The sequence below is a fragment of the Camelus dromedarius genome, chromosome 10 (assembly GCF_036321535.1).
Source record: "Camelus dromedarius isolate mCamDro1 chromosome 10, mCamDro1.pat, whole genome shotgun sequence".
In the NCBI taxonomy this organism is placed as follows: domain Eukaryota; kingdom Metazoa; phylum Chordata; class Mammalia; order Artiodactyla; family Camelidae; genus Camelus; species Camelus dromedarius.
In genome coordinates, this window is record NC_087445.1 from 23,249,849 (window position 1) to 23,265,879 (window position 16,031).

The window sequence follows — 16,031 nt, forward strand, 5'->3', positions numbered from 1 at the left end:
TTAAGAAATTTTCTTTCAGACTTGGCATAATTTGTCAATTTCAAATCTCTCATTTTTTTTTTTTTAAAGGATGTGACTAAAGCAATTGACATAACCACTCCAAAAGCTGCCAGAAGAGGGAGAAAGAGAAAGGTAATTCTAGTGCTTAACCACAGAGATCTTAAAATAATTTTTATTTTAGTTGGATTGAGGAAGTGTAGAGATAATGAAACCATATCATTTAATTTAAACTTAGTCTTTTTTTTTAAAAAGTAGATTATGTTGTTTACTTATCAAAACTATGTCTTTCTTTTCTAGGTGATCTAGAACCCTTTCGTTTACCACCCTTAAGTGGTAAACAAAATAAAATGTTCCAATTTTCATTTCTTTTAATGATCTGCCTCCAACTTTCTCTCAAAAATGGATAATGATATACACTCATAAGATTGTTGAGTGGATTAAATGAGTTAACACATGTGAGATATTTATATTAAATTCTGGTACATAAGTGCTTTATAGGTGTTGTCTATTATGTTGTTATTTACAACATTGTTGTATGAAATGGGAGTATGTGACAGTTGAGGACGAAGTACATCTTATGCTTTTAATGAATGTTTCTTCTTCCCTATATGAAGTTGTGTTCATCACAACTTTTTCTGACCTATTTATGTCTCAGACTGTTGTTATATGCCAAAGATACAAAGAAAGCTAAGAGTTCTGTCTCTTATAATGAAGTAGAATATAAAAACAAATAATTATAGTGGCTTTTTATCCCCTGTGGGGTGTGTGTGTAGAAGAGGCTGTTTTTAACATTTTAAAAGATGGGCAGAATTTTGTCAGGGCAAAGAGCAGGGGTGGGCAGAAATGTGAGGCAGTTTACAAAGGAATAGAGAAAATTTTGCTTCAAACATTTGAAATGCTACATTTCAGTATTACCAGACTGTAAAATTTGAGGGAAACAAGAACTTAAAAAAAAAACAAAACCCAATGTTATCCTGAAGAACTTGAACTTAGAGACGTGGTGGGATTGAATCATTTTAAATTTCAGATACCCACTTTTAAATTTCAGATACCCTTCTTTTAAAGTAGTGTGAATGATGAGGACTGGACTGGAGCAGTGAAACCAGTTCACTGATTACTTCATTCAAAATTTTGGTACTCACTTCATTGGCCCAGGCAGAGAATCAGCAGTGAATAAGGAAGATACAGTCTCTGTTCTCATTGAACTTAATATATTTGTTGAGACAGACAGGAAATAACATAAAACAACAGAATTGAAGTGGGGAGTTACGATTGTGACGTGGTAACTAAATTATGAAAGTTCTTTCTAAAGAGTTAACGTGAGATTTTTAGTAGTTTAGATTTTAAGAATACCTTAGGAGGGAAAGTTAATAGTTGATTGGAAGTGGGTGTGAAGGAAGGGGGAGGAATCTAGGATGACTCCAAGGTGTTGGCTTAGATGACTAGATTATATATAGAGAGAGAGAATGCAGGAGATGATGTTTTGGGAGCAGAAGCATGAGGAGGAAGCTGTGAAACACCTTTGGGAATTAGGCTGAAGGTATATATTACTGTGACACCAAAGGGGGAAAGGGTAGAAGTTACAGATGCAGTCTCTGATATAAATTAGGATATTAGGTGGGTAGTCAAGGGGGAAAGTTTACTGAGAAGAATGCAGAAACCAGAATCCTGAGGGACTATAGTGATGAAAGGTTGCTTTGTAAAATTTATGGCTGAGAATGAACTGTCAGGAGAATATCTAAGAGGAGGCTATCAAGCTAAACACAGGAGGAGAGAATTTAGGAATGAGAGTGGTCAGTAGTGTCCTGATGCAGAGGGGGTCCGATAAGACTTGACAGTTATGCTCCCCTAGGATACTTTAAGGTCAGACGGTAAGGGCAGATGAAGTAGGTTGAAGAATAAAATGTTTAATGTTAAAAGTTACACTGTGCTTTTGAAATCTTTGAAGGGAAGGAGAGGGAATGCAACAAGGATTTGCATGGTTAAGGGAGGGTTTTAAAAATGAAAAAATATAGTAGAGGCTTTAACACTTTTTCTTTGCAAAACCAGGCAAGTCAAAGATGTGGAAAGTATAAATTATTGTTAAGTTAAGAATAATGCTGGGTCAGAGAAAAGGAGAACACATTTGAAAGAATTGACTTAATGGGAAAGAGACGGACATTTCATCTTTTTTAACATTGACAGGAAGGGTGCAGGAAGACTTAAAAATTTATACCAAGACTTGGAAATTAAGAGAATTCTTTTTTGCTGGCCTCAGTCTCTCCCTCACCCAATTCAAAACAAGACTGCACGTATGTTATAAGGCAGGAAGAAAGGATTGGAAGTTTATGCTAGAGGAAGGAGAAGGAGAGGGCATGACAAAAGACAGCATAAAGGATTAATGGATGGCTTGGAGATAAAACTGAAGTTGCATAAAATGAATGCATGTTTGTATAATTTTCTTTTCCATCAGGGCAGGAAATAATAGAGCAGGGAAAGTCAAGTTTCATAGTAATCCTCTGTTGGAGATTTGTGAGATAGGTGTAGCAATACCAGATTGTGGATGAATAGTGGTCCAGTGAGGTTTTTGCTGGCTGGAAGGACTTTTTTATAAAATAATGAAGGGAGTAAGAGCTAGAAAGTGAGGTAATGAATGGGGAGAGAATTTGTCAAAGGGTTAGAGGTCTCAGATCAAGTAAAATATGGAAGAAATTAATTTGCAGTCACAATATTTGCATTTAAGATATTTCAAATATGTATATTTGAAATAACAATATATTTGAAATGACTTAATATTCCTTTATGAAGGTAAAATATCCTTTGCTTTTACTTTCATGAGGAATGGTTTTGACTTGCATGATTTTGCTATAATAGTCAAGAATACATGTCTGTTGAAAGGGCTGGATTTTTGCTTTTAGTGTAGTGTTAATATATTTTTATCTATGGCATTAGTTATTGACGAACTTGTTACCTCTTACTGGTATCTCCTCAGAAAGATTCATACCTGTAACTCTTAGGCTGTCATGATTTATTTCCAGAAGTCAAAAGTGTAAGTGAAGAGGGTTTTTTTGTTGTTGTTATTGTTTTTTGGGTTTTTTTTTGCACTGAAGAGCTCATCAGTTTGAAATGAATTTTGGAGAACTTCTGTCCTCCTAACTTCTCAGTAGGACAAGAACTCCCAAACAGTCTTGGGTTTTCAACTTTTGGTACAAAAACAGATGCCCGGGTCCCTATCCAGAGCTATCAAATCAGGATGGGGGTAGGGGAAGGTGGTCTGTAAATTCTTAAAATTATGGAAATACAACATGAGCTAATGTTTTTGAAGCAATTTTTGTAATGTTCTTGGGAACATATTCAAGGATTACCTTAGATGAGTTTATTGACTTTTATTTAATAATGCTTTGAATATACATTATTATATTCCAATTACAAAAGCAAAAATACTTAAAAACTAACAAAGAAATGGATAAATTCTTAGAAGTGGGATTGCTGAGTCAGATTTGCATATTTACTGCTGATAATCATAAAAATATTCTTTCAGAAATGTATCACCAGTATTTTTTTTTTAACTTTTGGGGGTGGGTGGGTAATTAGATTAATTAATTAATTGATTTTAATGGAGGTACTGGAGATTGAACCCAGAACCTCGTGCATGCTAAGCACATGCTCTGCCACTGAGCTGTACTCTCCCCACTCCAGTGTATTGTTTTGATAATCATTAATCAATACGTGAATAATTCTCTACATCCTCACCAATATTGGGTATTATCTTGTAAGTGTTTACAAATCAGATTGTTGATTAAAAGATAAAAAAATTTTTATCAATAAGATTGGATTATGTACTTTTTTTCATGATGCTTTATTGCTTTTATTTTTGTTGAGGCTGCATTCTAAATAATTGGGGTGGGAAACAGCTCATAGTTGACTTCCCATTGTTTGTTCTCTTCACTGTTTCTCTTCTCTCTTTTCGATTATGTTGTTATGTTTGCATTGCCTTTCTAATTGGTGCCTTTCTTCTACCCTAATTCTTGAATCGATTAAACTGATTCTCATTTGGAGCTATTGTCTCTTCACGGGGGCATTATAGTTTGCAGAGGGTCACTGGGATTTCTTTAAGTAGTAAATCCTTCTTTATGGAAGGGAATAATTCCTAGAGAAGAACAGCAGTTCTGTCTCAGTTCAAAAATAAAATATGTATATATTAAGAAAGTTAAAGAATAGAAATACCGGCAACTTAATTTCTTACCTTTCCTAAAATGGATTTAGGTTTTATATCAAAGTACAGTGTAAAGTGTTAGCATTTTAAGATATTTAGTGGAAGTACATTTATAAGCAATATGTGGGCTGTTAGCAGTGCAATTACATTATACTTTGTTCAACATTTTGCATCAAGAATATTCACTTTATTTGTACAGTGACTTTTAGGTTGAGAATATCTAGAAGTGAAATTTTTTGATTGTTTTCTAGAGTTGTTCACTAGAATTAAAAGCTAAGTTTGAGGATGTCACTCTGTGAAGTCAACTGTTGAGACATAATAAAGATCATATAAGTTATGCTTATATTTGAACTTGTTACCTTACAGTGGCATATTTTTATTGCTGAATTAAACTTAGAATGCCTGCTTTGTGCTAAATAAGTTAACTGAATCTTTGTGATTCAGGCAGAAAAACAAGTAGAAACCGAGGAGGCAGGAGTAGTGGCGACAGCAGCAGCATCTGTTAATCTGAAAGTGAGTCCTAAAAGAGGACGACCTGCAGGTAGGACTGTTCACGTTTAAATCTTTGGGTTGTGATTAATCCTCTCATCCATTGAAGTGTTGTACCTCCCCTATTTTGGAATAGGTGAATAGGCAATTAGTTATATGTGATATATAAATTTCAAAGGAGACAAATAATGTATTTGCTCTTTGTAATAAAGTATTTAAATTTGAAATAATTGCTTGAGACTTTTCCCATTTTCTGTGTCATCTCTATTATATTTTCCTTTAATATTAAGCAGCAAATGAGGCTGTAGTAAGGTTTAAATTCGATGAATGATGGGTTTATTTTACCTCTCACTTTAGAAAACTTAAGCTTTCCAAATGTAGTCGAATGCTCTACCCCAAGCTATACCCCTTTAAGCTTTCCAAATGGAATCCTAACGAAAACAAAAGAAAACAGCATTTGAGTAGCCAAAGCTTATTAATTTTAAAATTATTATATTCTTTCTTTATTAGAACCTTTGCAATCTGCAGCTTTCTCCAGCATTGCCCATGTAAAGCATTTTTCTAATTTGGCAAATATGAAATAGTTTGGAAGAATCTGCCTCTAATACAGAGTTAAACCAAGAAACCACTAGCCAAGACAGAGCCGATTGTTTTTTTCTACTTCATAATACAGGATTCTTGATGAAACAGGATAAAATGAGTGATACTCAAAAAGAAAAGAAAACCTGAGAATTTGTTTATGTAATTTTTACTTTGGAATTTAATATTTTAATAGATCAAATTAATGGTGTTTAAAAATTCAGTAAATTCTGGTAACAAATTTTCAAAGATGTGTACATATACACATAATGTTATAATATGTATATGAATATTGAATATAAGTGCTACTGTTTACTATAAAGTTGAAGTTCTGTGACATTGCTGTTAAAACAATGAAGGATGTTCTTTTAAGCCCTCAGCCATTCTAAAGACAAATTGAAAAAACTCTTTTTACCTCTCTAAATTTTCTGTTACTCATTTGAACCATTGGAGGATATGATCTTTAAAACCTAAAATAACTGTATCTGTAATAAACTACCATTTAATTAGTACATATCATTTGTAATTTTTATATGTGAGATTTGAATGTTAATGGGAAAACTGGTAGTTAAAAAAATTTTTTTTCCTGTGAATGTTAGCTACTGAAGTCAAGATTCCAAAACCAAGAGGCCGACCCAAAATGGTAAAACAGCCCTGTCCTTCAGAGAGTGACATGTGAGTTTATTTTTATTTAAGTATGTCTAAATTTCTTTGCATTTTTGCCAGTTTTATTTACAGGATGTTTGTTGCTATTACTATTTTATATTTCTAAGAACTATAGGAAAATCTTGAAAAACAGTTTTTATTATGTAAAAAGTTCAAATTGATAGGGAATCAAGAAAAATCTGATTATCATTTCATTAATCTAAGATTTTGTTTCGTATATCACATATAAGATACTTAGATAATGCAGGGTAAAGTTTATAATAGGGAAATTGAATTAGCTGGTATGTTTAAGAAATTTTTAGACAAAGTATTTTGGAAGTAATTTCCACTAATGGTTTTGGCTCCTCCAGAATAATCTTTAAAAATAACACTAAAGTTATTTTTGTAAAATAATCTTATTTAAAGTATTTTGGAATGGTAACTACATTGGTAATCAACAAAATAATCAGTTTTTTCCTTGCCACCTTTCTTTTCCATTATGGATCTTGTTTATGTTGGCTTTTTTGGGTAGAAGCTTCACCAGAAGAAAGGCATATTTAGACAGGGCAAAACTTTGTAGGTTCTGTTTTTGAAGATTTTATAGGAAAGGCTCAAGGGAGTATGTCATTTAAGAATGGATTTACAATGTTTTGAATGAAAACATTTTATAGGAAATTTTAGTTAGAGAACACTACAGTGGTGGTACTTTTTAACCAATATATGTTTAAAGAGTTTTATTTTACTGCCAAGCTAGCTGTTTAAATATTCTCAGAAACAGTGGCACAAAATTACAACATGGTTTTAACTACTATTGTGAAATTAAGAAATTGGGTTCATGCAGGTGAGTTTATGTTTTTAAACATACCAAATAAAGCTCCCTCACCCCTCCCTAAGATGTCTTCTCTAATCAAGGAATCAGGCATAAAGTCTAGGATTTCATGATCAGCATAAGGTCTTAAATTAGAAACTTAGGAACACGTCATCTGCTCCCCTTGCCCCTTTATATATGCACATAGATCTGGGATAGGAAACCACAATGAATATTCCCCAAGGAGGAGATTAAGAGGCACACAGCAGTCATTGTTTCCTAAGAAATAAGCAGTACTGTTGGGAAAATATTGAGATCCCTGTTTTAGATAAAAGGAATGTTCCCTTTGGTTAGGTATGTCCTAGTTTTCCCTTGAGAGTATATGCCTAGTCTGTTTCTCTCCATGGCTTTTGACTGATTCCTCTGAGAGTTCTTCACTTTGTCAGTATCATCTTAGTTGCATTGAAGAGTATAAACCTCCTTATTAGCTGAGCAGTTTTCTCAGTCTGCTTTCATACTTTCGGGAGTTGGGTCCAAGCTTCCTTTTCAGATCTCCATTACTTTCTCTTAATGTAGGCTGGTGTCACTTTGGGTTGTAATAATACTTAGTGTGTATGTGTGTTTCATTCTTGTTAGCTTCATGTGCTATGGTCTCACTCATAAGACTTCTCCAGACGTGCTTATCTTTCTATACTTAACTAAAAGTACTTTGAGTTTATAGGTTTTCCTGAAAAACCCACTCCCTAGTTTCTTTTCCCTAGAATCATTTGTCTGTCAGAAGGATCAAGTAGTACAATTTGAATTCTTAAGGAAAGGCTAGCTGCTTATACCCTTGATTGGATTTTTGACCCCAGTCTTTGTCTGAATTTGAAAATCTTTTACAGGATGGAAGTGACTTTCAACAGTGAAATATATGGAATTTTTTTCCTCCTTCCTTTGTCATCCTATTATTTTTTGAATTCATCTCTTTCTTGAAGTACCCTATCAAATTTATTTTGATATAACCAACTCAGGATGACAATATTCTATCTTGAAACCTCTTCGCCCAAAGCCACAAGGTCACTGAATAAGTTTTCTTTCCAGTTATCACAGATGACAGTTTTACTCATTGTATATTAGCATTTCAAAACAAGTGTCACATTTTTTAGGTTTGGTGATGGACAACCCCGAAATAGCAATAGCTTAGAATATTTATTTCTCATTCATGCTATATGTAGGCTGTGCATTGGCTATTACAGCTACTCTCAGCTTTGTATCTGGAAAAATACTCAGAGTACACAGCAAAACTATATAAGCCCTTTTGAAACTTATGCCCTCCACCTTGAGAATAGCATGTATATACTAGTGACAGCTTTTTTGCAATGGGTCCTGAAATAAGATAGTGGAATAGAGTCCAGAAGAGCTGAAACCATCTCAATCCTCGTATAAAGTAAAAATATTTGTTATAAGCCACTGAGATACTAGGTTGTGTTTACAATAATTTTTGCTTATATTAACATGTATTTATAGTTTTCTGTAGTCTTTTAATGTTTCCAATTGGATCTTGACCTATTAAAAATTTTTTTTTACCAAATTTCTAAGCAGTTAAGTCTGTTTTTCATAGCAGATGGTTAAGAAGGACCATTAGGAAAAAGACATGTGTAGCAAGCTGTGATAGTTAACGTTTATGGATGTTCTCTGCTTTAATACTATTTTAAAAACTTTGAAATAATAATTCCATTTCTTAAGACCTTATGATACATTTTAAAATCTACCTTTCAAAAAGAAAAGCAGCTGCATGGTATTTTACTGTGTATGTATCATAATTCTCAAGGTTTATCACATGTATGGATACATTTTTTTAAGAGTCATAGTCATCTGTTGTTTTGTACATGTGCAAATATATTGGTTAGAATACTTCGCTAGAAGCAGATTTGCTGTGTGGGATATTTTTATTTTTAATATCCGTTTCCTTCCGTAGGAGGTAACATTTTGGGGGAAGCAGTTGGTCAGTATCTATTAAGAGCCATGGAAGTGCCTTTTATTTGATTCTCTATTCCCATCTCCATGAAATTGATCATTATCAAAATATTTATACTTGTGGAAATACTGAAGAAAGTTAAATTTTATTTGCATGCTTTTTCTTCCATTGATTAATAGTAAAGGATGAAAGCCATGTAACATTTGAAAATAAACATAGCCAGTGATAGTTATGCAACAAAAATTTTCTAAAGAGATAAAAAGTGTTTTTTTCTCTTCCATTTTAATGTCTTAAGAGTTCAAGGAAGCAGTTGTCTGGTAGGAGGTCAGTAGATTTGGAATTGAGATAATGGGCTATTTGACCTTTTGCACCATCATTTTCTTGCTTGTCAAATAGAATGGGCTGGACTGAGTGATCTGGGTTCCTGTCCAGCTTTCATATCCATTATGTAATTGTATAATATGTGAAAATCTCAATGAAATTCCTTGAACACTGTTTAATATTATGCTTAATTGGCCATATAGTTTACCATTATATGCATAAGTTGGGAGTCTTTTATGTTGCCAAGAATATTTCTTTAAATTTTAAAATGACCATACTTCACCATATACAGTTCGCTTCTGCAACTGTATTTTTCCCAGCATGGCTACTTCTTAAACATAATTTATTGTTACAGTTACGTAGAATATGAGTTCTGTAAAATCTGGGGATCTCACACATCTTACATAGTGCTGTTCCCCAGAGTCAAGAATAGTACCTTGGCATATAAGATAGTACTCAATATGATTTTTAAAGTGAATGAGTCACGTTACAAAAAACTTGGAAAACAAAGGAGGAAATCACTTTCCTATTACTCTAATGCTATTATAATTTTTGTATCTTCTAACTTATACTAAAAAGATGTTTTTTTCTTTTATGATTGATTGATAATGATACTCCATTATATTTTACTTAAAGATATTTAAAATATGTTTTTAAATTAAAAATTACATATAGCTTATTGTTACCCAAAATACTTATTTGATTAACTTGGAGAGTATGGTTGAGTGAGAAATATTAATGATACATAAAAGTCCATTTTTCATTGTTTTACTTGTGAAATAGGGTAACTGAAGAAGACAAAAGTAAGAAAAAGGGGCAAGAGGAAAAACAACCTAAAAAGCAGCCTAAAAAGGATGAAGAGGGCCAGAAGGAAGAAGAAAAGCCAAGAAAAGAGCCAGATAAAAAAGAGGGGAAGAAAGAAGTTGAATCAAAAAGGAAAAATTTAGCTAAAACAGGGGTTACTTCAACCTCTGATTCTGAAGAGGAAGGAGATGATCAAGAAGGTGAAAAGGTAGAATGTTTATGTATCAAATAAAATGTCTGTTCCATTTTTAGTGTCCTATGTAGTTCTTAATCTTTGTCTAGCAAAGTTTCATTATCTTTATGAAAGGCCATAAATGTGATTAACAGCTAAAATGAATTTCTTTACCTTTCTCAATAAACTTGAATTAGCTGTGTTAAAAAGCGTATTTGAAACTTTATTGTACATTCTATCTTAGCTTTTCATAATTATGATACTGAAATTAAATGTTGCGTGATAAACTTCCAATAACCCCACTTATCTAGAAAAGGTAGGAAAGTAGAGAATTAAGCCAGATAGAATGTGACCAGTGAAAAATCTACATTTATACGTAGGTTTTTATTATTTACTTCAATGAGATTCTTAACACTTAAGGCCTATTTAGTGTACATTTTATTAGTGGTGCTTTATTTGGATGCCACAGTTGTTCTGGAATTTCATTAAAGATATACATTGCTTTCCATATAAAATGCAAGTTTCGTGTATGGCCTTGGAAACCTATAGATCCAGGTCGCGTAGGTCTTTCATTTCTTTATCTAATTTATGATTACGTCAGAGGCCAGAAACTTTAAATTCAGTAGGTCGAACATTGTACTGGTCAGAAAATAGTTACTGAAGTCAAAAATCATAGTGTAGAAGCAAATAGCCTGACGTACGTCATTTTAACTGAAGGATATCATTCCTATAGCGTTATCCTAAATAGGTTATCTAACTCTCAGAATCATCAAGGGGAAAGTTAAATTTAGATAGCAACGACATGTGTGATTCTGAGGTGTTTTTTTTTTTTTAATTAGTAGTTTAAGTATTTTTCCCTTAAGAAAGTTAGTTGCTGCTTTTCTCCCAAGGTTATAATCAAAGAAGCATTAGTCACTGACTAGATAGTTAATTAAAACCATCCTAATTCTCTAATAAAACAGAAGAGAAAAGGTGGAAGAAACTTTCAGACTGCTCATAGAAGGAATATGGTGAAAGGCCAACATGAGAAAGACGCAGCAGATAGAAAACGCAAGCAAGAGGAACAAATGGAAACTGAGCAGTAAGTATCTTTTTATTCTAAATTTTGATTTCTTTTTTAAGCTGGCATGAAATTTTTAGACAATAGAATCTCATTTTCCAGACTTTATGAAGCCTTTTAAGGAAGTGACTTTTTCCATGTGTTAGAAAAATGTCTTCAGTACATGATGATAATCATGTGTCAGGCTTCATTTTTTTTGAGTGAAGAGGATGAAATTCACTAAGATAATCACCCTGTGAATTATTTTTAATTTAAATGGAAAGTGCAGATAGGGTTTAACTGTTAGTGGCTTTGTAGAAAATATTCTTATCCTCTATTTACTTGTATAATATTAAATACAGAAAGATGAAAATAAATTAGTGGTTAAAGAATGAAAGACATACTCGTATTTGTCATACCAGCAGCAGGCCTCCCCCAGAAGACCAGCAAAAATAACAGAAGCACAGTTGGAAACCCAAGAAGCCAGTAAAAGTATATCTAAAGGCTGATAGGGTTTGCATTAGACGTGTGCAATATAAATCAAGTTCAAGCTAGCGAGTGTTGATACTTGGAGACAATAAATACCATGGGGAATTTCCCTTTTAATTTTATTCTATAAAATAACTTTATTAGAAGGAAAATAGCAGTGGCAATGATGATTAGGCTTCATGTGTTATATTTGTTTTCCTAGTTATCTTTAGACTGTCACTTCTGAGTTCTCTCTGAAAAGCGTTTCTCTCTCTCTGAAGCGTCTTGCATTATTCTGACTAAACTTTGTTTTTTGTTTTAGTGAAGAGGTGATTTTTAAAATATGCTCTAGGTCACTAAGACAAACTTAATGATAAACAGTGAAAGTTCTTAAAGCTATTCTTAAATAATTTTGTACTTTTCCTTTAATACATCTGTAAGCTGGAAGTCTTTCTTGATAACTATAGTGTTTGACCATCTGCTTTCTTAATTTTTTGGAGGATATATAAGCAGTTTAAGCTGCTTGAGGGAGTAATTTAAAAATTGATCTAATGCTCAGAAATGTTACTCCCTCTAATCTGTTAGGCTTTGACCATTTATGTAAATACTAAAGTTATTTTTTGTTACCTATCCTTTTCTATCTTTTCCCTGAAAAGTTGTTGGACTGTTTGTTGCTTTTAACATTATTGTGCTCCCAAAATTAGTATATAAAATTAGTTGTTGCTTAGTAAATTTAGCCCAACCCTTCTTCAGTATCTCAAAGTTAATCTTTATGTGTTTCAATTTCTTTTTGAATGTCCTCCGAATGTAACTTTCTCAGATTCTAATATTTGTGTTTTCTTTCCTTCTCCTGTTATTACAAAACTTTGTACTTGGACAGTTTTGCTCTGTAAAGCATTTCAGATGCAGCTTGTATGAAATGCATTATGCAAAATAAAGTTTATTGTATTGTATTCCCAGCCAAACAACATGTAATCTACAGTAATAAAAAATATATCTCATTTTGGGCTCAAAGCATTAATCCAGTTACTGAAAAGAGAATACAAGTGGAGCAAACAAGAGATGAAGATCTTGAGACAGACTCATTGGACTGAATTTCCCCCTCCCCCCCCCTTCATGGAAGAATGTTCCAGATTCTAAATTGAGGACTTCATTAATGGCATTATAACTGTGTTATGATTGTTAAAAAACATTTCCTGTAAGGTACACACTACATACTAAGGTCGGCCATCATTCCTGTTAAAAGTTTTTTACCAAGCTTAAAGTGAAGCTTTGTGTTTGAAAGTTACAAGCTCAGCTGAAGATGGTGGTTGTACATTATTTCATTTAGAAAATATAAAAATTCATTTTGTTTTGAAGCTAGGTGGTAAAACTGGAATAGCTACTATACCCTAGAGAATGGGGCAGTTGTGCCCTTCCCTTGACATTCCTTTGTTGTTTAATTCATTAGCATATTAATAACTGTTTTTTTTTAGTCCTGAGAGATTAAACAGTAGACTTGTTAAGAAAATAAAAATGAAACTGTAACCAAAATTTTAAAATAAAGTTTTTTTAAAAAAAAAAAACCTGATTTTTAGATATTTTTTGTTCTTGTCTATTTCAATTGGTTTATTATAATAGGGCCCAAACTCCAAGCCAAGGTACTAGAAATTATTAAGAATTCATTTTAAAGTGGTTATTTTTGTGATTTACAGTAAAATGGTACCTTTTCATTTGTGAAATGATATGGAAATGTTAGTGAATGTCATTTAAGTTTGATACATTGGCAAAAAGAAAAAACCAACCCTATTAATAATGGTAGTAATATCTTTCAGCAGTCTAACCTTGAAACTAACTTTGAACCCTTCAATTATCCACCTTTTGGAGATGGTGGAAATAATTAAATCAGTCTGTTTTGACATGCTGCTTTAAAAATTGTGATGTAGAATTCATGAAACATTTATAGGCATTCTCTTCCCACTATGGCTTGTTTGTCCATTGACCCTGAAATGGTCTTTTATCACACTCCTTTTGGGGAAAACCTTTCACCAAGGCAGCTGTTAAAATTATTTATGATGCCACTGAAAAATTAGATTGTTAGATTATTTATTTTAGCATATTAATTTTTACATGTTTTGAGTTTTGCTTATATTTATACTAATTAATACCAAGTGGCATTGCAGAGTTCTAAAAAATTAGTCTATTCCTTGTGATCTGGGTTACTGACTTACTATTTTAAAGAAAAAAAAAAATTTAGCGTTTACATAAGGGATTGTGGGCTTTTGGTAATCAGTCACAAAGTTCCAATGTTTTTGAAATATTTGTGTTAACATTTGATAGGCAGAATAAAGATGAAGGAAAGAAGCCAGAAGTTAAGAAAGTGGAGAAGAAGCGAGGTTAGTTATTTCACTTTCTAAGATGTACAAAATTGTATTATACATAGAAAGGAAGTTATATATTTTTCATGTATAGGTTTAGGATGTATAGGATTTTGAAATCAACTTGTTATTTTACGTTCCTATCCTACGAGTGTATTTTTCTAAGTCTGTATACTTTGCATTGTTTGGTGGGGGGGGTGTTTATTTGAATAGAGGTACTAGGAGTTGAACCCAGGACCTCATGCATGGCATGCGCTCTACCACTGAGCTATGCTGTCCCCCTATATCCTTGTATTATCAGTATTATCATTATTATTATCAGGTGAACTTGCTAAGGAGTCATTTATTATTTTAATGCTCATTATATGATGAAGTCAAATTTTTATAACGTTTCCAAAAGGTAGATGTTTTCCCATTTTTGGTGAATCTGGTTTCAGATAGATTTTCTAGTTTTGGTTAAATGCGTTAAGGGTGAAGTACGTGTTTAAGGATTGCAATAGAGGAGTTACTGGATGCAGATTGCTTATTTTAGAAACATGCAGCTAGATGCTGTTTCTTTGCTGATACGATGAATGTTGGTTTCCCGAACCAAGTACTAAAAATGGCAGATAACTTCTTAGTAATGTCGGAAGATTACTAAGAACATTAAAAAAAATTTACTAAGTCTTTCCATTATACTTTGTTTAGATTAGACAAAAATACTGGTTTTAGAAAACCATATTTACTGTGTTTCGTATTTTAATTTATAGAAACATCAATGGATTCTCGACTTCAAAGGATACATGCTGAAATTAAAAATTCACTCAAAATTGATAATCTTGTAAGTGTTTACTACCTTATTAAAAATACAGTGCTCCTTTTATAGCTTCATATTTTTATTTCCTCATTATTTTATAAGTATGTATAAATTTTGAGATAAAAGACTTACTGGTTATTTTGTACTGCCTTGTTATTTGAGATTTTAAAAGTAAACTCCAGAAATAATTACATAGGTTATGGTAATTAACAGTTATGAAATTAATGTTTTGTTATGAAGGATGTGAACAGATGTATTGAGGCCTTGGATGAGCTTGCTTCACTTCAGGTCACAATGCAACAAGCTCAGAAACACACAGAGATGATTACAACACTGAAAAAAGTAAGTGATGTTGAGTTATACAGATTTCAAAAACTTCCTCATCACCACTTTATTAAATAACATTTAAAAAATCAATTAGGAAAATTATGAACATCTGTTTTGTTTTCTCAGATACGGCGATTCAAAGTTAGTCAGGTTATCATGGAGAAGTCTACAATGTTGTATAACAAGTTTAAGAATATGTTTTTGGTTGGTGAAGGAGATTCTGTGATCACACAAGTGCTGAATAAATCTCTTGCCGAACAAAGACAGCATGAGGAAGCAAATAAAACCAAAGATCAAGGAAAGAAAGGGCCAAACAAAAAGCTAGAAAAGGAACAAACAGGTATGTGGTAATAAATTGTTTGCTAGGACTACTTTTAAAAAATGGCTTTGATATTTAATCTCATTAATACTTTATCTATATTAAATGATGAAAAAGTTATAAAGCACTTAGCAGAGTGTTCAACCTTAGCTTATGGGTTTTTTTTAATCATTAAGTTTTCATCAAGTTTAAATCAGCAGTAGTTAAATGCTACTAGTATTTGCTAGTAGTAGTAGTTGCTATTCTCTTTTCGTTTAAATTAGGAAAGGTTTCTAACCTACACAGAAGTAGAGAGAAATGAACTTCTCATCACACAGCTTCAGCGGTTATCAGTACATAATCACTGCTCTTCTATATCCCCTTCAAGTTTTTCTGTTGACACCCCTGAAGATTATTCTGAAGCAAATTCCAGATAAGCTATTTCAAATATTTTAGGATGTATATGTGACCAACACTTACGACAGAAAAGGTATACCTAAAAGATACTGTAGGTTTGGTTCTACACTACTGCAAAATGAATCACAAATTTCTTGGTCTCCCAGGGCATATAAAAGTTGTTTATAGTGTAGTCTATTAAGTGTGCAACAGGAGTATGTCAAAAAAACCAATGTACATACCTTAATTTACAAATACTTTGTTACTAAGAGAATGCTAACAAACCATCTCGAGTCTTAAGTGAGTCATAGTAGTAAATGTCAAAGATCAGTGATCACCGAAACAAACTAAAAAACGGAAAAGTTTGAAATACTGTG

General features: G+C 32.6%; 1 protein-coding gene across 6 annotated transcripts in view; it reads left to right on the top strand.

Annotated features, from left to right (window-relative positions):
• PSIP1 (PC4 and SRSF1 interacting protein 1) overlaps nt 1–16,031 on the top strand; it is a 39,710-nt gene that overhangs the window by 17,427 nt on the left and 6,252 nt on the right. For 3 of the 6 annotated variants that reach the window (XM_064490192.1, XM_031449688.2, XM_064490193.1), the window contains exons 6-14: nt 70–132; nt 4,640–4,736; nt 5,863–5,938; nt 9,781–10,009; nt 10,936–11,054; nt 13,800–13,855; nt 14,587–14,657; nt 14,874–14,975; nt 15,087–15,300. In XM_064490192.1, the coding sequence (XP_064346262.1) occupies nt 70–132; nt 4,640–4,736; nt 5,863–5,938; nt 9,781–10,009; nt 10,936–11,054; nt 13,800–13,855; nt 14,587–14,657; nt 14,874–14,975; nt 15,087–15,300 (1,027 nt within the window). Of the gene's footprint in view, nt 1–69; nt 133–4,639; nt 4,737–5,862; nt 5,939–9,780; nt 10,010–10,935; nt 11,055–12,360; nt 13,041–13,799; nt 13,856–14,586; nt 14,658–14,873; nt 14,976–15,086; nt 15,301–16,031 lie in introns of those variants that run through there. The other 3 variants (XM_031449693.2, XM_031449694.2, XM_031449691.2) reach the window with 3 other exon arrangements.